At 40.9% G+C, this 24,983-nt stretch overlaps 1 protein-coding gene and 1 pseudogene across 1 annotated transcript in view; one reads left to right on the top strand and one right to left on the bottom strand.

Moving 5' to 3' along the window:
* LOC132006792 (cytochrome b-245 heavy chain) overlaps nt 1-2,123 on the top strand; it is a 35,338-nt gene extending 33,215 nt beyond the window's left edge. Inside the window, exon 13 of the mRNA XM_059384811.1 lies at nt 3-2,123. Within this exon, the coding sequence (XP_059240794.1) occupies nt 3-129 (127 nt within the window). The 3' untranslated portion in view covers nt 130-2,123. The remainder of the gene's footprint in view (nt 1-2) is intronic.
* A 3,937-nt stretch (nt 2,124-6,060) lies between these two features.
* LOC132007163 (G2/mitotic-specific cyclin-B1-like) lies at nt 6,061-6,646 on the bottom strand (annotated as a pseudogene).
* Nucleotides 6,647-24,983: the final 18,337 nt, after the last annotated feature.

Raw genomic sequence — 24,983 nt, 5'->3', positions numbered from 1 at the left:
AGTACCAGAATAGGAGTTTTCCTCTGCGGACCTGAAGCCTTAGCTGAAACCCTCAGTAAACAGTGCATCTCCAACTCTGAGTCTGGCCCCCGGGGAGTGCATTTCATTTTCAACAAGGAAAACTTCTAACTGCTGTCTTCCAGTGAGATCAGTGTGGGTTATGCCGCCAAGTACCTAACCCAATAATGCTAGTTGATCATGTAAGTGCCCCCCAACCCTTAAAAAAAGAGAGAAACAAGCTATAAGGGGAAGGTTTTCCCTGAAAGGAATGTTAAAGATTGTTTGATAGTGATAATTCTCATTTGTATGGGCTTTATGGTTTTCAGAGCACTTTTACAAACTTGATTTCATGTTTCACTCATAATAATGCCAGAGAAAGATAGGGCAAGGGTTCCTGGACTCAGGTTTAGGATTAAAAAAAAAAAAATAGGGACTCAAAGTGGGGAAGTAACTTCCCAAAGATTCTGAAGCGTAGACCACATCTAGTCCACGCAGCCCCAGGTTTGGGGGTCTTTCTGTGATAGCAGGCCACCTGGAGATAGGCTCATGTACTCCCCAAAAGAGGCAACAATCCAGGGAGTGGCCACTCATTTTCCGTCTTGTATTATCTTTGTAATTATTGTCGCCATAGTGAATGAAATCTTCCAAATATTTAGGAGATAATATATGCCAAGAAGGATTGAACACTTAAGAGTGACAGGACGGCCATCGGAGCATTTACAAGGATGTTTGGCAGAGTGAATACTCAGTGAAAGTTTACTGAATGAATGAATGAATGAAAAGACATTTAGAACCATATAAGGCCCAAGTCGAAATAATTTAAAGTCTTAAACTAAGGATTGTGCCAAAGATTTATCCGATATGCCCAGCTGCTTTAAAATAGCACCTACCCCTTGTTTTATTTAAATACACACACAAAATGGCTCTTACTTGTGTGAATACTGGTTTATTTTTACATCATCATCATCATCATCATCATCATCAAATTTATGTCCTGGAAGCCAAAATCCCCAGCTTACTGTGTGTTGAATTCACACCCAGTAGAATGTTCTAGATATGCATGAGTTCAAGAGAGAGTCTGTGAATCACTGTTAGTTTGGCCAGGAACAGGGTTTTTTGTTTTTTGTTTTTCTTGGAAATGCTCTTATTTCTGGAAACTAAAAATAGCTTTACTTGCCCCACCCTGTGAAGCTACAGATATTTAGAACTACTTAACCTTGGTAATGAGGAAGAAAGAAGAAAGCTGGGGGACGGGCACAAGACAAGGAGAAAGGGGGAGGGGGGGGGGGGGGGGGAAGAGAACAGGAGGAAGGCCATTGAAAGTGAAAAAGACAAAAGGGACAGGGAGGAGTGGGGGGGTCTCACACTAGTCACATTCCACTCCAGATTCCATAGTAATCAACATAAAATGAGCATGTGGTATTGAACCTGAGGCTGCAAATTTTGATGCTGGGTGGGCATATTCCGACGACCAGGATACAGTAGTAAGAACTTGGTTGTTCCTTTGGGCAAACTCCCAGGATATGCAGGTCACTGCAGGTCCGTCCTGGCAAGTCAGGCTTGCCGTGGACAATGTTGCCTCCCCAAAACGTCCCAGCAAAGAAACTTAGGTCTGGCCTGTTCACACTGCAGCCAGGTATCAGTTCATTCATTCAGCAAATTTTCATTGTGCTATTACTCTGACACAGGCTCACAGAGTCAGTTCTTTCCACCAGAGTGAGATCAAGAGGGGGAACCACAGTTCTAGGCGTCTGAGAACCTTGGCCCTCTCTACCCTCTGTGGTCCATTTGTGCCCTGAAAGTGTGTCTCCAGGGTTCCTTGTTTGCTTGTTCGTTTGTTTGTTTGTTTTTTAAACCTGGATACCAACAGAGTTACCAGAACAGAGAGCGCCGTCCTGTGTTACCCGGCTTGTCGTCCATCCTTCTCCCAAGCCGCCGGCTGCCAGCTGCCCGCAGATCTCTTCCGGTTTCTAGTACTTAGCATTTAGTAACATGTACTGAGAGCATGATTAAGCATTGTTTTATCTCAGCACTATGAAGGCTTTTCTTAGTTCCCCTGCTTTTGCAATATCGCATTTATGAAATTTGAATACTTGTAGCTGTTGTATTTGGGTAGTGGGGGGGGGGGGGTGGGCGGGGCCCGGGGAGATGATTCCTAGGAAGAATTAATAAAGTTGTGCTCGACTGTTAAAATGAATGAGCCCTCTTGGTGTCTGTGTTATTGATCTTCTTAGTATTAAAAGGGTGGATTCACCCAGCAGAGATGGGCTCTGCCCCAGTGGGGCTGAGATTCTCTGTGTTTTTGCATGTAATGGGCCAAACGTGTCACTGTTCAGGGGCTGAGAAGGGAAAACTAAGTACCGAGTTTGGTGCTCATGGCCTGGTGACCCTCACGGCACTGGGAGGAGACAAGACTGTCACCTCATGTTGTGGACAGAATCTCAGAGGCAAAGAAGATCTTGTATGAGACCTCTTTCTTCCACTTCCACTCATTTTGTAGGCTCTAACTTTGCAGTTAAGTGTCAGCAAATCAGACTGTGAATATACCCATATGCTCACGATTCGGTCTTGGCCGTTGTTCTGAATGAATCCTCAGTTAGGATCTGCACGGTCTGGGAAATGGGTAGACGCGTGGGCATGTGTTCTTCTGGGGGGTTGGCAAGCGCTGCCAGTGGAGGAGAGGCCAGCACCCAAAACAAATGTCTGTAACACAGTTAGCTAACATTTAGCAAAACATCCTCGTCTAAGCCAAACAAATGATAGGCACAAGCCATTTCACAACTACTGTGGAACTGTGTCAACATTAATGCACACCTTTCTGGTTAAAAAAAAAAAAAAAGTCCATGTTCTTTCTACCACACGAGCAGATTCACCAAAGTGTGAGTGACCTAGGATATTTTCAAAGCTATTGTGCTAGGTACAGGTTATGCACTCTCACTGGGTAACCGCGGTGGTATAATCCTCCGGTTTATGCCGGAGGATTATTGCCTGTCCCTCTGCCTCTCCCCCTGCTTGTGCTCTGTCTGTCTCAAATGAACGAATAAAACAAACCTGGTGATTCACAGACCTGTAACCCTGGGGATAAAAATATATGTTTATAAAAAATAAAAAATTAAAAAAATATATTGTCTGTTAGTTTAGAAACGCTAGCTAAGCCAATCCTTGCTTATTTTTACTTTTATTTATTTATATTTATTTGTAATGTTTCTTCAGCTTTAATGAGATATAATTGACCAATAAAATTGTAAGATATTTAAAGCATTACAACGTGATGATTCACCAAATGATGTTTTTCCAAAGAACAACTTTTACCTATATAACCACAAGGCAATGAACAAATCCAAGAAATTTCACACTGATACAGAACTATCATTTACTCTGTCATCTACGTACAGGTGACTTTGTATCCTCAGTGCGTTGCATTAGGGGGTAAGTACTCTCAGTTTGTCCTGTTTTTGGTGGTATTAAGTTTGATCACCAGATTTCTCTGTTATATATGTAAAGGTTTCATTTTACTTTTGTAGCTAGTAAGTCACATTTGGGGAATACTCCGTGGCCATATGAATTTCATTTTCTCCAACAGCCTTTTACCCAGACATTTTAGCATACACTAATGAAATTTCACTGAATCAATTCTTATAACCTTGGTTACAAAAGAGCTGGATTCTTAAACCTCAGTAATCTGTACTATGTACGACGGTTTGATTTAATACATTCATATTTTGCAAAATGATTACCACCATATCATTAGCTTAACACCTCTGTCCTGTCACCTAATTACCATTGATGTTTGGGGTGAGAACATTTTAGATTTAGTCTCTTAGCAACATTCAAGTATATAATACAGTATGATTAGCCATAATCCCATTCCATACCTTAGATGCCCCGAATTTGTTGATCTCCTAACTGTAAATCTGTGTACTTTGACCAATAGCTCTCAATGCCCTCCACACTCCTGCACCTGATAGCCACCGCATTACTCTGTTTCTGAGTTCAACTTTGATAGATTCCACATACATGTGAAATCACACAGTATTTGTCTTTCTTTGTTGGACTTAGTTCACTTAGCATTATGCCCTCAAGTTTCATCCAGGTTGCCACAAATGGCAGAATTTCCTTCTTTTTCATGGCTGAGTAATATTCTGTTTTATATTTATAAATCATCTTCTTTATCCATCCACCTGTTGCGGGGCACTTAGGTTGTTCCACATCTTGGCTCTTGTGAAATAATGCTGCAGGGAACATGGGAGTGCAGGTATCCCTATAAGATACTAATGCCAAGTCTTTTCCATATATACCCAGAAGTGGGATTACTGAATCGTAAGATAGTTCTAGCTTTAGTTTTTAATTTTTCAAGGAATCTACATATTGTTTTTATAGTGGCTGCACCAGATATTTTATCACCTTGGTTAAATTTATTCCTAAGTATTTTATTATTGTTGATGCTATCATGAATGGGATTGTTTATTTCTTTTTTAGGTTTTTTTTTTTTAAGGTATAAGAAGTAAAAAGGACCACCAACACTGCACAAGGGGTCCCTTTTCTCCACATTCTTGCCAACACTTGTTATCTTTTATCTTTTTGATACTAGCCATTCTAACAGGTGTGAGATGGTAGCTCATGTGGTTTTGATTTGCATTTCCCTGATGATGAGTGATGTTGGGTACCTTTTCATGTACCTGTTGGCCGTATGTATGTCTTCCTTGGAAAGTTGTCTGTGTAATTCCTCTGCCCAATTTTTAATCGGATTGCTTGATTCTGCTACTGAGTTGTAAGAGTTCTTCATATGTTTTGGATATTAACCCCTTATCCAATATATGATTTGCAAACATTTTACCCCTTCAGTAGGTTGCCTTTTCATGCTGTTTGTTGTTTGCTTCACTGTGCAGAAGCTTTTTGGTTTGCAGTCCTAGTAATTAATTTTTGCTTTCATTGTTTGTGGTTTTGGCGTAATATGCAGGATATCACTGCCAAGACCAGTGTCAAGGGGTTTTTCTTCTCATGTTTTCCTGTGGGAGTTTTATGGTTTCAGACCTTATGTCTAAGTCTTTAATCCATTACAAGTTCATCTTTGTAAGTAGTGTAATATAGAAGAATTTCATTCTTCTCATGTGGTTATCCAGTTTTTCTAGCACCCCTTATTGAAGAGACTATCTTTTCCCCTTATTAAGTAGTCTTGGCTCCCTTGCCAAATATTAGTTGAGCACATATGTGGAGATTTATCTCTGGACTCTCAATTCTGTTCCATTGGTCCATGTGTTGGTTTTTATGCTAGCACCATACTGTTTTGATTACTATAACTTTGTAGTACAGTTTGCCTCTGGCTTTGTTCTTTCTTAGGATTGCTTTGGCCATTCAAGATATTTTGTGGCTCCATACAAATTTAAGAATAGTTTATTCTAATCGCTTCCCGGCCTTTTGGCTAAGATCAAGTGTAAGAATAATTTATTCTATTTCTATGAAAAATGTCATTGCCATTTTGATAGGGATTGCATTGAATATATAGATGGTTTTGGGTAATATGGACATTTTAATGATATTAATTCTCTTGATGCAGAATATGAGATATCTTTCCATTCATTTTTATCTTTTTCATTTTCTTTGATCCAATTCTTATAGTTGTCAGTGTACAGATATTTTATCACCTTGGTTAAATTTATTCCTAAGTATTTTATTATTGTTGATGCTATCATGAATGGGATTGTTTATTTCTTTTTTAGGTTTTTTTTAAGGTATAAGAAGTAAAAAGGACCACAAACTTTATTAAACGTAAGTAAAGGTAACATATAATGTAGAGACGGCAGATGGTGCCAATTTTATTTGCAGTTATTATAGTTCTCCAACTCATGTTTACAGTTACACCTTTGCCACAGCCTTGGCTAGACCTTGAACTAGTGCAGAATTTAGCTGTGCCAGCGCACCAAACTTAGCATGCTTAGATGTGGCATACTTGTTCTTGATAGTCACGTGCTTTCTAAGCCCACGATTCACCGTGACCATACCATTAGCCAGGTGTTGCCTAACATTTGGAAGAGATCCTTCAGTGTATGACAGATAATGCTATAGAGTTGGTGTCCATTCACCATTATGGAGAACTTTCAGTGCTGGTCTGACTGCTTGCTCTTCCTCAAGTTGTCTCAGATCAGCATAAACATCTTTCACATAATTCACTATGAAGTTTTGGATCAGCTCCGTCTTCTGTATCCACATCATTCACTGCAAAGAATTACACCAGAGAATGCCTGACACAGACTCTTCTGCAGGGGGCACGTCCAGAGGATTACACTGGGCTTGGAGAGGGAGTACTAACCAAAATCAGCTCAGGTGAAAGTTTTTCTTCTTTAATGGGCTCAGGTTCTGGCTCTGGTTCCGACACAGACTCAGGTGCCTTTTCCAGAGGTTTAGGTATTTTTTTTTTAGGAATAACTTTTCCAGGAACCAAAGTTTTTGCTTCCTCTTTCAGAGGCAAATTGACCTGTGGTTGGTCATTGACTTTGAGATCAGTGTCTCCAAGAGCTGTTCTGGGCCTCAGCCCCGGCTTGGAGGCCGCAGTTGTGGCCAGAGGCACACGATTTGTGCCTGCCATACTGATCTTTGCCTTATTTTCAACATTAACTTTTGTGTTCCTGGTGACCCAGAGCGCCATGGGTTCCTCTTCACAGGACAGCAGCTCAGTGAGGAGAGCAGAGCTCAGAAGCCACCAACGAACCGGGGAGACCTGAACCCACCGCAGACCAACCGCCATTCCTCCGCAGCATGCTGCGCTCTTTTTCAGATGTCTTGTTGTTAGTGTATAGAAACACAACTATTTCCTGGATGTTGATTTTTGTATCCTGCAAGAGTACTGAATTTGTTGATTAGTTCTAGCAGTGTTTTGGTGGAGTCTTGACAATTGTCTCATGCATGACTGTATCATCTACAAACAAAAACAACTTCACTTTTCCCTTTACTATTTGGATGTCTTTTATTTACATTTCTTGCCTGATTGCTCTGGCTAGGACTTCCAGTAATATTTTGAATAGAAGTGAAGAGAGTAGGCATCCTTGCTGAGGTGTCTTCATTTTATATCCAATTTGGGGACACGAAAGGATTTTTTATTTTGTCAAATGGTTTTTCTACATCTATTAAGATGGTCATATGATTTTTGTTTTTCTATTAATGTGGTAGATTACACTTATTGATTCATGTATGTAGAATAATCTTTGAATCTCAGAGACAAATCCCACTTGATCAGGGTGTATGATCATTTTAAAGTGCTGTTGAATTTGTTAGTATTTTGCTGAGAATTTTTGCATCTGTGTTCATTAGAGTTAGGCTATAATTTTATTTTTCTGGTGATGTTCTTATCTGGCCTTGGTATCATGGTAAGCTGACTTTGTAAAATGAATTTGGGAGTGTTCCCTTCTCCCCAGTTTTTTGGAAGAGTTTGGGAAGGATTGGGTTAATTCTTTTTTAAAAATATTTATTTATTTATTGGAAGGAGAGAATGTGCATGCACAAGCAGAGGGAGGAGCAGAGGAAGAGAATCTTCAAGCAGACTCCCTACTGAACTGGAAGCCAGACTCAGGCCTTGATCTCAAGATGCTCATATCACGATCTGAGCCAAAACCAAGAGTCAGACACTCAATGGATTGAGCCACCCAGGAACCCCAGGGTTAATTCTTCTTTAAAAGTTTGGTCCTAGGGGCACCTGGGTGGCTCAGTGGGTTAAAGCCTCTGCCTTCGGCTCAGGTCATGATCCCAGGGTCTTGGGATCGAGCCCCGCATCGGGCTCTCTGCTCAGCAGGGAATCTGCTTCCTCCTCTCTCTCTGCCTGCCTCTCTGCCTACTTGTGATCTCTGTCTGTCAAATAAATAAATAAAATCTTTAAAACAAAAGAAAAAAAAAAGTTTGGTCCTAGAGTTTTCTGTGTTGGGAGGTTTTTGATTACTGATTCAATCTCCTTACTCTTTTTTTGGTTTCTTCAGATTTGTATTTCTTCATGGTTCAGTCTTGGCAGATTGTATGCTTCTAGGAATTTATCACTTTCTCTAGGTTGTCCAGTTTTTTGGTGTATAATTATTCATAGTATTCTCTCATGATCCTTTGTATTTCTGTGGTATAAGTTGTAATTTCTCTTTCATTTATGATTTCATTTATTTAAGTCACATCTCTTTTATTCTGAGTTAGTCTAGCTAAGCTTTTGTCAATTTTGTTTATCGTTACAAAAAATACTGGCTCTTAGTTTCATTGATCTTTGGTTATTTCTCTGTTATTCGTTTTATTTGTTTTTGCTCTGGTCTTCATTTCCTCCCTTCTGCTAACTTTGGGCTCAGTTTGTTTTTCTATTTTTAGTTCCTTGAGAATTGAAGTGAAGCTGTTTATTTGAGCTATTTCTGTAGGCATTCATTGCTATAAACTTCCCTCTTAGAACTGCTTTTGCAGCCTCCCATAGGTTTTGACATGTTGGGCTTCCATTTTTGTCTCTTGGATATTTCTTGGATATTTTTGTCTTGGATATTTCTTGGTTTACCTTTGATTTCTTCTTTGGCCCATTGGTTATTCAGGTGTACTTGCTTAATGTCCACATATTTCTAAATTTTCCAGTTTCCTCCTGCTATTGATTTCTAGTTTTTTACCATTGTGGTCAGAAAAGACACTTAGGATTTTAATCTCCTTAAATTCGCTAAGACTTGTTTTATGACCTATCATTTGATCTATGCTTGAGAATGTTTTGTGTGCATTTGAGAAGAATATATATTCTGCTGCTTTTGGATGGAGTGTTCTGTATGTATCTGTTATTTCCATTTGGTCTAAAGTATGGTTCAAATCCAATATTTCCTTGATTTTCTTTTTGGATGGTCCATCCATTGTTTAGAGTAGGGTATTGAAGTCTCCTACTATTATTGTATTATTGTATTTTATATTTCATATCTGTTAGCATTTGCTTAATAAATTTTGAAACTCCAATGTTGGGTGCATATATATTTATGATTATTATATGTTCTTGACTAATTGATCCCTTTATAATTATGTGACCATCTTTGTCTCTTATTACCGTTTTTGGTGTTAAGTCTTTTTTTCTGATATAAGTATAGCTATTTCTGTTTTCTTTTGGTTTCCAATTGTGTGGAATATATTTGCCATCTCTTCCAGCCTATGTGTGTTCTTAAACCTGAAGAGTTATTGTAGGCAGTATATAGTTGGGATCTTATTTTTTATCCATCTAGCCACTCTGCCTTTTTAAAAAAAATTTTTAATAAACATAAAATGTATTATTAGCCCCAGGGGTACAGGTCTGGGAATCACCAGGTTTACACACTTCACAGCACTCACCATATCACATACTCTCCCCAATGTCCATAACCCCACCACCCTCTCCCTACCCCCCTACCCCCAGCAACCCTCAGTTTGTTTTGTGACATTAAGAGTCTCTTATGGTTTGTCTCCCTCCTGATCCCATCTTGTTTCATTTATTCTTTTCCTACCTCCCAAATCCCCTATGTTGTATTTCCACTTCCTCATACCAGGGAGATCATATGATAGTTGTCTTTTTCCGATTGACTTATTTTGCTAAGCATAATACCCTCTAGTTCCATCCATGTCATTGCAAATGGCAAGATATCATTTCTTTTGATGGCTGCATAGTATTTCATTGTATATATATACCACATCTTCTTTATCCATTCATCCATTGATGGACATCTAGGTTCTTTCCATAGTTTGGCTATTGTGGACATTGCTGCTATAAACATTCGGGTGTACATGCCCCTTCAGATCACTACATTTGTATCTTTAGGGTAAATACCCAGAGTGGCAGTGCCACTCTGCCTTTTGATTGGAGAATTCAATCCACTAACATTTAGAATAATTATTGATAGGCGAGGAGGTACTAATGCCATCTTTGAAAGTGTTTTCCAGCCATTTTGTAGTTCTATTTTTCTTTGTCTCCTTTCTTACTGTCTTCCTTTATAAATTATTGATTCTCCACAGTGCTATGGTTTGATTTCCTTCTCCTTATCTTTTTTGTATGTATTGTAAATTTTTGCTTTGTGAATCCCAAGAGGCTTACATAAAACATCATATATACATATATCAGTCTATTTTATACTGACAAGAATTTAATTTTGATCACATACAAAAACTGTATGCCTTTACTCTCCCTTTTGTTTCTGATGTCATCATTTGTATCTTTCCATGTTGTGCAATCATTAACAAATTGTTGAAGTTATAGCTATTTTTAGTACATCTTTTCCTTCAATCTTTACACTAGAGTTAAGTAGTTAAAAACGCATCACTATACTATAGTATTGGAGGATTCTATACCTGACTCTTTGCTTACCTTTATCAGTGTGTTGTACATTTTCACATGTTTACATGCTGCTAATCAGCATTATCTTGTTTCAGCTTGAAGAATTCTTTTCCGCGTTTCTTGTAGGGTAGATTTATTGATGAGGAATTTCTTTGGCTTTGCTTATTAGGGAAAGTCCTTACTTTGCCTTCAGTTCTGAAAAGGAATGTTGCTGGGTAAAGTATTCTTGGTCTGCACTTTCTTTCAGCAATTTGAATATAACATCCCATTCTCTCCTGGCCTGTAAGGTCTGCGTTGAGAAATCAGCTAAAAGCCCTGCGGGGGTTTCCTTGTATAAGATAGTTTCTCTCTCTCTCTCTCTCTCTCTCTCTCTCTCTGCTTTTAAAATCCTCTTATTGTTTTTTGTTTTAGGCTGTTTTGTTATTATGTGTGCTAAATAAAATTGTTTTGGATTAAAATTTTTAGGTGACCTATTGGCTTCATGAACTTGGATGTTCAACTCTTCCCAGAGTTGAGAAATTCTCAGCCATTATTTCTTTAAATAAGCTTCCTATCCCTTTCCCCATCTCTTTCCCTTCAGAACCTTCAGTGATGTACACATTATTTCTTTTTATAGGTGTCCTATAACTTACCTAGGTGTTCTTCATTCTTTTTCACGCTTTTTTTTTCTTTTTTGCTCCTTGACTAGATAATTTCAATTAATTTATCGTCTAACTCACTGATTCTTCTGCTTGCTCAAGTCTGCTGCTGAAGCTCTCAATTGGATGCTTCGATTCAGTCATTGTATTCTTCAGCTCCGAAGTTTCTCTTTGGTTCTTCTTCTTTTTTTTTTTTAATCTCTTTGTAGTGCTCTTCATTTTGTTCTTGTATTATTTTCCTGATATTAACTTGTTGATCTGAGTTCTCTTGTAGCGATCTGAGGACCATCTGTAGAATAATTACTCTGAATTTTTTGTCAGGCAATTCCTGGATCTCCATTTCTGGGGCCAGCTGCTGGGGTTTTATTGTATTCCCTTGTGGTGTCGTGTTTCCCTGATTCTTCGTGATCCCTATAGCTTTGCACTGGTGTCTACACATTTGAAAAAGCAGTCAGCTCTCTCAGACCTTATGGATTGGGTTCAGTAAGGGAAATCTTTTACTTCTGGTTGGGGGTACTTTGGTCGTGTTGTAATCCACTGGGTCTAGTGATGCAAGGTGCCACATGTGGGGGTGTGTGGCAGCACCAGGTCTGGGGAAGTGTGCTGTCTCTTTGGCTCAGGCCACTGGGACCCACAGCATCAATAACTATGTGATCCTTGTGGGCACTATGAGGAGTCTGCAGTGGCTTCTGCAGGGGCTGTTGGCATCCTAACTAGCGCCTCCAGGTCTAGTAGTAGTTAAGGATCAGGGTAAGCAGGTAGGGAGCTGGTGGTATGCACACACTTAACTATGGGGGCCGGCTGCAGGGGCTTCGTGGTGGCTGGGGCCAGTTGCCAGCAAAGGTGTAGTGATGGACACCGGGGCAGGTGACAAGGGCTGGGGCTAACCCTGAGGTCACTAGCAGCTGCAGAGGACCTGACTATTGCTGTGTTCCCCTGTGACTGCTGGTGACAGATTCAGGCTGGGGGTGTACACCTGCAAAGCTGGAGGGGCTAGCTATAGGGGGGCATGGTGGTGCTGGCCAGGGCTGGAAGAAAGGACTCGATCTCGGCAAAGGCCCTTGGTGTTGGTGCACTCAGCCATGGCTGTATACACGCCCCCATGCTTGCTGGCTAGGGTAGAGGCCAAGGACTGGTGTCAAGCCAGTGGTGGCCAGGTGCACACCTGAACGGGCTAGGCTTGAGGCCAGGCATAGTAGTGGGTTTAGCTAGGGGAGCCTAGATTGAGGTCCTGCATTTGTGCAGCTGCAGAAGCTAGAGCAGGCTGGGAGCATGGCTCCTGGGCTCTGCTGGGAGTGGGCAGGGACTCCAGTGGGCGGTGCCTTTCAGTTACCAGGCCACAGAGCCTTCAATGGCTGCAGGCGATGGTCCCAGACCCAGGGCAGGGGAGGAGCAGGAGAGACTCAAGCAGCTGGCATCAGCCAGAAAACTCCTGTGGGGCAAAACGTGGGCCACATGCAGGGGGTTCTGTGGGCGCTGTGCTGACCTTTGGCTTTATCAGTAACAAAATCGGCTGAGTTTTTCTGCACAGCAGGTCTCTATGAACAATGATTGCTGCCACTGTGTGTTTGCTAATAACAGCCTCTGTTTTTCTTCCTTATTCTTAGCTGGCTCAACACATCTCAGCTTGGCAGGTCTGGGCGGGGTGAAACTGAAGCGGAACCTTCGTGCAGTGTCCCAAGAGGCTGTGGAAACTGGTCACTCAACCCACTCTTTGAGGGTGAGAGGAACTCTTTCTGGCTGGGGAGTTCCTTCTTGGTGTTGAACGACGCTGGGCTGGGAGATGGGATGATGCAGGCAAAATGAATCTGTTTTCCTTCTCTTTTTGTGTGACTACTCTTCGTGTTCCTTTTGTTCCACTGTGTTTCTAAAATATCCTGCGTGGATTCTAGAGCACTCCCAGAGCTGGTTTTGTTCATGGATAGTGTCTATTGAGCTTTGTGGGGAGGGAGATTGGGAAGCCGGGTTCTCTGATGTCACCATTTATTACATGGAACCTAATTTTTACTTGAAATTAAGATCAGACCCATCAAGCACCAAAATTCTTTTGCTCAGAGAAAAGAAGGTTCTAGGATGACTCAATAATATTTATGAAATCTACTTTTTGATATTTATTTTATTTATAATGTCTATCTGATAGAGAATGGCCAGTTACCATCCATATTGTGTGGTGTGTGCGTGTGGGTATTATGAAATAAAATCATATGAGGAAGAAGCTAAGTTATAAAAGGACAGAATTCACAGCTGTAAGTGTTGTTGGATAAAAACCAAATTGCTGATGAAGGCTAGGATGTCTGATCCCTAGAGATTTCTAAAAATTCAACAAAGACCAACCAGCTGGCCTGAGATTCTTTTAAAACTGTCGTCTTTATCATCTTGGTGAGGACTGAGGCAGTCTCTGAATGGGATATTTCCAGTTAATACTAATCATCGCTAACGTATGGTCAGTTTTCAAGAAATTGGGATACAGGGGGCGCCTGGGTGGCTCAGTGGGTTAAAGCCTCTGCCTTTGGCTCAGGTGATGATCCCAGGGTCCTGGGATTGAGCCCCGCATCCGGCTCTCTGCTCAGCGGGGAGCCTGCTTCCTCCTCTCTGCCTGCCTCTCTGCCTACTTGTGATCTCTGTCTGTGTCAAATAAATAAATAAAATCTTTAAAAAAAAGAAAAAAAAGAAATTGGGATATCATAGTCTAAGAAGAAACTAAATTTTGATGTATACTGTGTGTGGGGTAAAAAGAAGTACTAAAAAAGGCTGCTGTGAGTTTATTTTCACAATTCTACTCTGAGAACTAATGATCTAGAGACTTCGCCTGACTTTTGGAGGCACCCCAAAGGATTCTTATTCGGAAATATATCCTTTTGAGAAGACTACTGCAAATATAGTAAACCTGATTTATAAGACAAATCAGGCTCAAAATTTCTTCATAAATTTTAGAATTACGTTAACAGATTAAGGAATCACTAAATTTACCATTATGTTAGATCACTGGATTGCTAAACATTGCTTCCTCTTCTCAGTCACACATTTCCCAATTCAGTAACAATAAAATCTCTAACCCTCCCACTCACATGGAAAAAGCTAAACCTCACTCTTTCAGGTCAGATGGGGGGAAATTCAGGGCACAAAGAATGAGTCACCTTTATCCTTCCTTAGGGATTTTAGAGCAAATTTCAGAGCTCCTTGCACTGGCTGATAAGAAAAACAAAACAAAACAAAACAAAACAAAAAACCAACCCACCATGCTATCTAAACATGGCCTGAGGTTAATTAACACACTTGGCACCCGCGGCACACCCTTCCTGTGGTGGTTATTCCTGACCCAGCTCCTGAAGGTCAGCAGAGCTAGCTGATCCTTCTCCTTCCCAGCTGGAGGCTCTGCATCGCCCGCAGCTAAAATATTAAGCTCAGATATCCATGTTGTCAACTTCGTGCTGCGCCTATTACCTAGTGTTCCATTCCGTTAGGGCAAAGGTGCAGCCACCTTTATCGAGATCAAAGGCAAGAGCAAGTTTGACTGCATCCAACTCACAGTCGAAGTAAGCTGTACAACACCCTTTCAGAATATGCATTTTCACACTTTTTTTCTTTTGTAGCAAATATTCAGCCAACTTTACTTTCTATTTACTTTCCATTTTGAGACATCTTTAAGGTATTGTATACCATGGGGTGCCTGGTGGCTCTGTGGGTTAAAGCCTCTGCCTTTGGCTCAGGTCATGGTCCCGGAGTCCTGGGATCGAGCCCCGCATTGGGCTCTCTGCCTGCCTCTCTGCCTACTCGTGATTGTTAGGGTACGGAGTCGACCACCCCTCAATTAGACAGAGAACACTCTCGATAATGCAAGTCACACAGTGAGGTTTATTTCCAGCTAGCTTGGACTGGGGTCCAAGTATCCGCCCGGCGCAGCGCGTTTCAACAAGGACCCCGAACACTCAAAGCCTAGGGTTTATATAGCATTTTCAAGGCACTTTCCCATAGCTACATACATATCTTGCACCCCACTTTGACAGTTTAACTTTGTTTAACCTTTTGCCACCCCAGCGTCACCCTGGAGCCATCCTGGCGGTTAAGTGTGATTTAGGTATAGAAGAAATTTAGCTTTATTTACATTTCCTTCTGCCTCATCCTCCTACAGTTTTATGGTGGGGAGGGCGACCTTAGGCCTAGAGGTACTGAGCCATTTGTCTCTGGAAATTGGGCCATTGAAAAGATGGCCTTTTAAAAAAAAAAAAAAAAAAAAAAAAGATGGCCTTTTTGTTGTAAATCACTGGGACATTTGCAAACCAAGGGAGATTCCTGACTTGCAAGATCGTGATCTGTGCAAGTTAACTATTTGTTTTTCTTCAACATCTGGTCCCTGTGGCGCCATCGCCTAACCGCCCGGGTGGTTGTTTCTTAGGTTTTAGCTACTTTCTCTTATCTCAAGTTACGTGCGCAGGGTGGGCTGGTTAGGGACGCTCAGGGAAATGGCTTCCCGGCCTTCAGGATGGCCATTCTGATGCTAACCCACTCTTACAGAGCAAGGTGCCGGCTTTTGCTTTGCCAAGATGGCTGTACTTATGTCAGGGCGAGACTCGAGGTGGGTACAGCCTTGTTTTTCTTGGCCTCCACACCTGGAGCTGGTTTCCGGGACTTGTTTTTAACAGGGGGGAGCAGGGACAGTTTAAGGGTTAAAAAAAAAAAAGTTATTGTTTAACCTAAATGGAAGCCTCTGGCTAAAATAAAAATAGAAAATAGGTACCTAAAGTGTACTTGGTATGAAAAAAAAAAAAAAAAAAAAAAAAAAGGTATTGTATACCAAAGGGTGAGGAGATGGGAATAGGGAAAAAAACAAAATATAAATAGATGGTATCAGCATTAACTATAGGGGGTGAAACAAAATGGAGAATATTAAAATAAAATGGAGTGGTTATTTTTCCTTGCTCTTAAAAAGGTAAATAGTAGGGGCGCCTGGGTGGCTCAGTGAGTTAAGCCATCATCCTACTGCATTTCTTCCTTCCTTCCTTCCTTCCTTCCTTCCTTCTACCTACATTTATTCAACAAATGTTATGTATACTGAGCTTTTTCTCTGGTCGGTGTACTGTCCAGGACCTAAAGGACTGAAAATATTAATTAGAACTTACAATTTGGTAAAATAATACATGCCATGGCCATCATGTTTTAAGCAGTCCACTGACAAAACATGTTAAATCAACTAAAATATTCATACATAATGGTTAAGATTTTTGTTCACGCCCATGTTTAAAAGGTAAATTTTTAGTCATTGGAAAGTGCAAACATTGAGAATGACTTTTGTCAAGTGTTCCCAGATGGCTTAAGTTTTGTATCATTAGGATGTCTAATTTTTTAATAAGTTTTGTATCATTAGTATGTCCATTTCTAGTATAGTAATGTCCAGATTTCTGGGGGAAAGGAAAAGAGAACTTGTGTAGATTCTGCCTAAATGAGTAAAATTTGTTGGGCAGCTGGGTGGATCAGTCGGTTAAGCAGCTCAGGTCATGATCCCAGGGTCCTGGGATCAAGTCCCACATCGGGCTCTCTGCTCAGCAGGGAGCCTGCTTCTGCCTCTCCTTCCCTCTATCTCTCTGTCTGTCATGAATAAATAAAGAAAATCCTTTAAAAAACAAGTAAAATTTGTTTATAGATAATTTAAAGATAAAAATAAGGAATTAGGTTGCTTTAAGATCAGGGAGGGAAAATCAAAATTATGTGATGTTTAAGGCATCAAAAGAAGAAAAACAGAGTTTTCTTTTTCTTTTCTTTTTTTTTTTAAGATTTTATTTATTTATTTGACAGACAGAGATCACAAATAGGCAGAGAGGCAGGCAGAGAGAAAGGGAAGCAGGCTCCCTGCGGAGCAGAGAGCCCGATGCGGGGCTCGATCCCAGGATTCTGAGACCATGACCTGAGCCGAAGGCAGCGGCTTAACCCACTGAGCCACCCAGGCGCCCCAGAGTTTTATTTTTCTAAAAATAATTCCTTAAAGCTTCTCCTGGAAGTGAAAAATATAGAACATACAAACAACTTTTTCACTTTCCGCTTTCTTTATATTTAAAAAACACAATTAGTTATTTTCAGAAATAAAGATGTGTTGACCTGTGGATAAAGGTTGGGGACAGGTGGTGTTGGTTGCTTTGGGATGGCAGATAACTATTAACTTGTCTCTAAAAGTTTACATAAGCCAAATGAATCAAAAGCGTGCCTAACTTTTAGAAAAAGATGGTCCTGTTAAGCAGTCATGAAACACACAAGTCACATGGCAAAGACAGATTCAACTATGTAATAAACATTTAGACACTTTAGTTCAAGGTGGCGAACTGACCTTAAGCAATTTTCCTTTTCTCTCCCTGAAGGCTCTTAGAATGCATTAAAAAAAGATAATAGTATAACTGCCCATGCAAAGAGACTAGATGAGGACCTCAAGGGATAAAAGGTTTCAACGTATTCCTAGAATACCAATTCCTAGAATTGGTAGAGAAATGATAATTCATGAATTAGAAGGAAGGAAACCAAAACCGGAAGAGGCCAAAGTGTAGACAGATGCCATACTTATCCTAAAGAGTGCCAGAGAGTTTAAGGACATGGGAATGCCAGATCTAAAGGAGGAGAATAGTAACATGGAGCTGAAAAGAGTAGAGTCCATTATCCAACAAAGAGAAGTTCCAGAAAGACAGTACAGAAATAGCAGGTAAAAAACAGTATCAAAGAAAGTAAAAGATAATTTATCTGAGCTAAATAACACAAAGCATTATATTGATAGGGTCCATTGGGTAACCAGTAAACATGACATATATGTACATATATACATATTAATAACATATTATTTTTAGTTTCCAGCTGAGTTGTGTACTAGGATTATTTTTCCTTCTCTACAGATCTAATGTCATGACTATAACACTGAAAAGGGAATACTCCTAGAGTGATATTTAAATGCATTCCCCTTTTTTAAAAAAAAATCTACCTAGTGTATTCTTGTCTATTTTCCATTGGCCAACTTCACTTCAAGGGACTATAACCCTTTGTGATATTGGGATATAGTAAGAAATATACTTACTTTGGTTTTTATTCCAGGCTTCTGGCCAGAGATCCTAAAACCTTTGCAATTTCCCAAGCAATAAAGGTGCTAGAAGCATCTTTTGTTCTAACATTTGGTCTTGACCCAGTTCCTGACAGAGGAACTGCTAAATCTCTTGGAATTTCCTGAATGATAGGAACGTTTGGGTCTAAAGAAGCAAACCTGGATGGGCTCCTGGATGGCTTCAGGATGGGGACTGGTCACCTGAAACACCACACCATGATTAGAAGCTTGGAACTTTCAGGCAGACTCCCCGTTCCCCAGGGAGGGAAATGGGGCTGGAGACTAATAATTGATCCAGCCTATATGACGAAGCCTCCATAAATATCTCTGAACCACGGATTTCGGAGTTTCCAGGTTGCTGGACTCCTCTAGGTGCTCAGAGGCTGACACAGCCCGAGAGGACGGGAAAACTCCTCAGCCCCTCCTGCGGCCCCGGCCTACACACTTCCTCCACCTGGCTGTTCCTGAGCCGTAACCTTTTTTTTAAATAATTAATTAATTAATTAATTATTAAAAAAAATTTTTTTTATAAACATGTATTTTTATCCCCAGGGGTACAGGTCTGTGAATCGCCAGGTTTACACACTTCACAGCACTCACCGAAGCACATACCCTCCCCAATGTCCATAAGCCGTAACCTTTTATAACGAACTGGTGACCTCATAAATAAATGGTTTTCCTGAGCTCTGTGAGCCGCTCTAACAACTGACCGAACCTGAAGAGCAGGTCGTGGGAACTCTGACTCATAGCCGGTCAAAGTGCAGATGACAACCTGAGACTCGTGACTGGCGGCGTCCGGGAATGGGAGCAGTGTTGTGGGACTGAGCTCTGAACTTGGGGGATCCGAGTTAACTCCAGGTAGACAGTGTCGGACCTGAAGTGAGTTGTAGGACACCCAGTTGCTGTTGGAAATTTGGTCAGTGTGGGAAAGTGTCCACACATTTGGTGACTGGAAGTGAAGTCGTGTGGAGAGGAATAATGGTTTCTCCTTTTCATCGCTGCACCCCCCAAACACACACACACACACACACACACACACACACACTTTTGGGTAGCCTCGTCTAGCCTTAGTGGCATGTCAGAAACAAGATCTCCTATGCTGTCTTGGGAGATTTCACAGAGGTCTGACAGAAAAGGAGCAATGCCACACAGACGGGGCCCCGTCTGTGTGGGCCATTAAGGAGGCATTTGAGGAAATGCGAGAGGAAGCACACAGTTTGTGTCCTTTAACCCAGCTAAACATTCAACTGTGAGGCAGAACAAAAACATTTTTGGACTTCCATCTCCTTTTTTAAATGTATTGATATATGACATTGATAAAGCAAAGTGTATAATGAACACTTACCTTAAAATGTACAACTCAGTCAATTTGTACATGCATAGGTACCTGTGTAACACTGCCCAAACCCAGATCCAGAGCATTTCTGGAACCCAATGTTCATCTTGCCCCTTGACAGTCAATACCCTGCCCCCTAGAGGTAACCACTATTCTGACTTCTAATCTCAGTGTGTTTGGTTTTGCAAACTCTTGAATTTCATAGAAATGGAATCATGGAGGTGCCTCAGTGGGTTAAAGCCTCTGCCTTCGACTCAGGTCATGCTCCCAGGGTCCTGGGATTGAGCCCCGCATCAGGCTCTTTGCTCAGCAGGGAACCTGCTTCCTCTTCTCTCTGCCTGCTTCTCTGTGACCTCTGTCAAATAAATAAATAAAATCTTAAAAAAAATAAAGAAATAGAATCTTGTAGTATATGCAGTTCTCTGTCTTTTGCTCAAAAATATTCATGAGATTCGTCCATGTTATGGGAAGCAGGGATTTGTTCTTTATTGTGGTGTAATCTTCGATTGTATGACTCCACTAAAATTCATTTATCCATTATCCATTAATAACATTTGGTTTATTCTCAATTTTTGGCTCTCATGAATAAAGGTGTACAAACATTCTTATATGTCTTTTGGTAAACCTATGCATTTATTTCTCTTGGGCAAATATGTAGGAGTCAAATTCCTAGATCATAAGGTAAGTGTATTTTTAGCTTTACTAGACACTAGACTTTTCCAAAGTGGTTGTCCCAATTGGTACTCCTACTAGCACTATGAAGGTATAATAATTAAGATAGTGTGGTATTGGGGAAAAAATAGAAAAGTCAGCAAATATATATATATATTTATATTTATATTCAAGTTAATATCATATATTATAAGCATATATTGATGTGCCATTGCAATTAAGTCAAGGGAAATATGGTCTTTTTTTTATAACTGGCGCTGGAGAAATTATATATCTGTATGGAATAATGTTAAATCTTGACCCCTACTTCATACCACAGCCCAAAATTAGAGAAATCATAGACCTAAGTGACCTAAATTGTAAAGGTAACAAACAAAACTTCTAGAGTAGAACAGAGGAGACTACGTTTATGATCTTGGGGCTAGGCAAAGATTAAATAAGGAGTATACAATGATCACTCACCATAAAGAAAAAATATTAAAATCAGACTTCATAACATTAGGAACTACTATTCATCAAAAAATATTAATAAGAAAGTGAAAAGACAAGTCACAGACTGGGAGAAGATGGTTGATAATAAATATGGCCATAATGGACTCATAGTCTAAATATATAAAGAACTTGTACAGATCTATAACCAAGAGACAAAAAAAGTAAAAATGGACAAACGGCTTGGACAGCCACTTCACAAAAAGACATATCCAAATAACCAGTAAACAGAAACCAGAAAAATTCTCCATATCATTAGCCATCAGGAAAATACAAATTAAAATCACCAGGCAATACCACCTCACACGAACTATTGCTTTATTTGAAGAGGCTTGACGGTGGCGAGGAGGTGGAGCAGCTGGAAGTCTCAGACGTTTTCAGATTTTTAGGTGCACTAAAATTAACCTCCGATAGCTCTTTCATGAGAAGTCAGTTGAGGCTGTATTTTTGAAAAAATAGGGAAGTAATCTAAACCAAATGAGGAAATAAGATCTAAACCAAAATGTCTCTAACCCAGGGGAGCAGGGAAAGAATGCCTTGGGATTATGGCCGTGCAGTTTTTCAGGCTGAGCTGCTAATTCAGATAGAGGCAGGAGGAAAGAACACTCCAACGTGATCTCCAGGAAATAAAGAAGCGTGGTGGAATAAGCAGGGATAGAGAGTTGGGCTTCTTGAGCATATGGTGAAAGCATTTGATAGGAGTTTGAAAAAAAGGAATCCATTCAAACATCAGACTGGGAATATCACCTTTTTTGTGGTATGGTCATGAGCTTAGATCCATAGGGAAGGAAAAATAATCCTAGCACGCAACTTGGCTCAAAGTTAAAAAGAAATATAGATATCATTATCATCATGAAATATATGTCATAATGATGTAGATGTTGTCTAATTGTTTTAAATTTTAGAATTAATGAATGGACAAAGCACAGAAGAATTGGCTGTGCTTAAAAACTGGAAAGTAAAGTTGCCAACCTTGACAATGTAAAATTAAAGGTACAATGGAAGATACAACAGAAGGGGTGGGGTATTGGCAAGACCTGAGGGAGAAAAGGGATATGCCATCCAGACATGTGGATACGCCCATAGAAAATCTCCTAAAAAGAATTTATGTGGCCAGATGCAGGACAGGACCAGCTGAGAGATACCAGATCTGATGGGGAAAATGGACAGATGGAGGGGTGGGAAATGTCCCAATGCTCCAGCCCTCTTGGCTTGTGTAAGGTCCTGAAACTGTGACCCAAATTCCACAGGGAGCAGTAAAGCCATAACCCTTAAAAGACTGGTTAGTTTTACTTCTATATAATAGAAGGGACTTAACAGAGAAATGAAGTTTTGTTAGAAGGAGTCCTACATGCTCTAAAGTACAGGGAGTCATACACTTTGGTTTGGAGTCAGACTTTACAACTACACTAGATGTATAGAAGGATAATTATGCAGTATTGGAAACATCATACTTGTACATCAGTAATAAATCATAGTGTATCCACACACTGGAATACCTATCATACAGCCATCTACTTAGATCTATGGGTATAATCCCATTAATGTAAAAAAAAAAAAAGTGTGTGTGAGTTTAGGTGCATAACAAAGGTCTGGAAAGATGCACACCAAAATAACGATACAATAGTGTGAAGAGGTGAGAGGGATCTGGGGTTAGGTGAAAGGGAATTCTCACTTTTACTCTATATTTTGTTATGATATATTATGTTAGATTATGTTGTGTTAGTTTTTGAGTATTTAAATGCTTTTTCACATAATCAGATTTGTGCATATTTATTGTTGACAAAATGTTTGGTAGGGGATACAATTCTGGCCAGCCTGTTTTCCATCAACTCTCTTTTAAAACCCCCTTGGGGCACCTGGGTGTCTCAGTTGTTAAGCATCTGCCTTTGATTCAGATTGTGGTCGCAGGGTCCTGGAATCAAGTCCCATGTCGGGCTCCCTGCTCAGCGGGAAGCCTGCTTCTTCCTCTCCCACTCCCTCTGCTTGTGTTCCTTCTCTCTCTGTGCTCTCTCTGTCAAAAAAATAAATAAAATCTTTAAAAATAAATAAATAAAATAAAAACTCTTCAATGTTTCCTACTGCTCCAGGATAGACCCCAAGGCCTTTTTGTTTGTTTGTTTGTTTTTTCAAAGATTTTACTTATTTATTTGAGAGAGAGAGTACAAGTAGGTAGAGGGCAGCAGAAGGAGAAGGAGAAACAGGCTCCCTACTGAGCAGTGCTCAATCCCAGGACTCTGGGATCATGACCTGAGCTGAAGGCAGACGCTTAACCAACTGAGCCACCCAGGAGCCCCTAGAGCCCTCAGTTTTTAACATGACTTCAAAGCGACTGTGTCTTCTTCTGTGCCTTCCCTATACTTAATGTTAAGGACCCTAGAAAGTGCTGTCCTGCCATGCGCCTATAGTCTCAGCTAAGAGCCAACAACACATTCCTAGCATTAGATGTTCCATCTTTCCCACCTGCACAGGATTCATAGATAAAGGAATTTCTTCCCAAGTGACTATAGGCAACATTTTAAACCCATGTTTTGTTTCCACATTACAGAGATCTTCACCTTTTCAACCTTTGATACCTGTTTCTTCACTACCCACCAAGAGATGACTATGTGAAAGTCACTAATTTTAGGTTTTGGTACAGTATGACCTATTTCCAAACTCAATTTCTATGTCAGTCAGTCAGGATTAGGTTATGCTGCAGTAACAAAGAATTCCCAATCTCAGTGTCTTAAAGCAATGGAAGTTTACTTCTTGCTATGCTACACGAGCATGGTATGTTGGTTGAGTGTAAGAGGCCCTGTTCAACATGTTCCTTCTTTACAGACCCAGGCTGGGGCCTGTTCTATCTCCCTGCTTCTACTCTGTGCAGAGGACTCTATATGCTTCATCTCATTTAATCTTCATAGTTCTCATTCCTGCTTTTCAGAGGAGGAAACTGAGGCAAGGAGGTAATAAGCAATTTTCCCAGTGTTACACATCTAGGAAACAAAGGAATAAGGATTTGAATCTGGACAGTGTGTTTTCCACAAAATTTAAGTACTACATTTTATCTTCATAGAACAATGGTGATCAAGGAAAATGTACAGAGATATTGAAATTCACTAAGATGCAGGATACGCGTCTACCTCAAAAGATGGTCTTGCATAGGGAGAGGGTGGTGGGGTTATGGACACTGGGAAACATATGTGCTATGGTGAGGGCTGTAGTGTTTTTCTTATTTCGATGCCTATCTCAGTCTTTCCCATTGCAGTAAACAGAAAACTCCATTCGTTTTGGCCAAACCATAACCTACCCCAAGTCCTCTTTCTTCACAATGCCACAGGCAATACATTATCAAATCCTGTCACCACTACCTTCAAAATGTTTCCAGAATTTGACCACTTCTCAGCCCCTCCCCTACCACTGTCTTCGTCTGAGCCGCCATGTTTCATCAGACCCATGGCAATGGCCTCCTCACTGGGCTCGTTGCTTCTGTCTTTGTCCACCTATAGTCTCCTCTCAGCGCAGCAGCCACAGAGACCCCATCACCTCAGGACTCTATCACCTCACGCAGAAATGGTCCTATGTGATCAAGTCCTGTCTTACATGTTTGGTCTTATTCCCCATTGCTCGCTCCCTCTCTCACTCAGCTCCAACCACACTGGCCACTTTGCTGTCCCACAACCATACCGAGGCTGGTTTCACTTCAAGATCTTTACACTCATGCTTCCCTCTGCCTGGAATGCATCTTGTCTCACAAGTCTGTGTGACTCACCCCCTCACCTCCAGATCTCACCTCGAATATTCCCTTCAGTAGAGAGGTCTGCTCTGACCACCCCATTGAAAGTAGCAGCCCTGCCACTGCCCCTTCCTTGAACTCCTCCCTATCCCCCTCCCCTGTGTAATAGCACTCCAGCAGGTAAGCTTATGCAGTCCTTGCCTGCTGGCCTAAACCCCATAGGTTGTAGCAGAACTCACCTACTTCCCTTGAGGTCCTGCTGACTGCCAGTCTTGAGGACCAAAGGACCAGACTTTCTGGAAGGTAAGGCCTGACTGCCCTCAAAAACAGCCATTGCTGGCCGTGGTATCCTCAATAACAGACACATGGGAGCCCTGATTACTGGCAGAGTGGAAGAATCTGGAAGCCTTGCAGACAAATGATTAACTGCCGAGCAGCGGCCTGTCCTGCGTGTAGTCCCATCACCATTTCCCACGCCTTCCCCTTTAAAAACCTCCTGCTACTCCCCGACAAGCTCTTTGGGAAGTCAGTCCGCCATCTTTCTAGGCTGCCCCCTTCCAGAATAAAGCTGCCTTTCCCTTCCGACCACTGCTCTTCTCTCAACTACTGACCTTCGGGCGGCTGGTGAGCAGCAGAATCTGAGTGTGGATGCAGTCCTCTGTCTGGTAAGAACTGCATTACTTCTTATTTATTATTACTTCTGTGTAGCGTTGATTACTGTCTGAACACGTGTGTTTCTTGTTTGCCTCTCCCCGGGAATGTAA

Source organism: Mustela nigripes, chromosome X (genome assembly GCF_022355385.1).
Source record: "Mustela nigripes isolate SB6536 chromosome X, MUSNIG.SB6536, whole genome shotgun sequence".
NCBI classification, from domain to species: Eukaryota; Metazoa; Chordata; class Mammalia; order Carnivora; family Mustelidae; genus Mustela; species Mustela nigripes.
The sequence above is the reverse complement of the archived record's forward strand: the minus strand, read 5'-3'. Positions and strand labels throughout refer to the sequence as shown.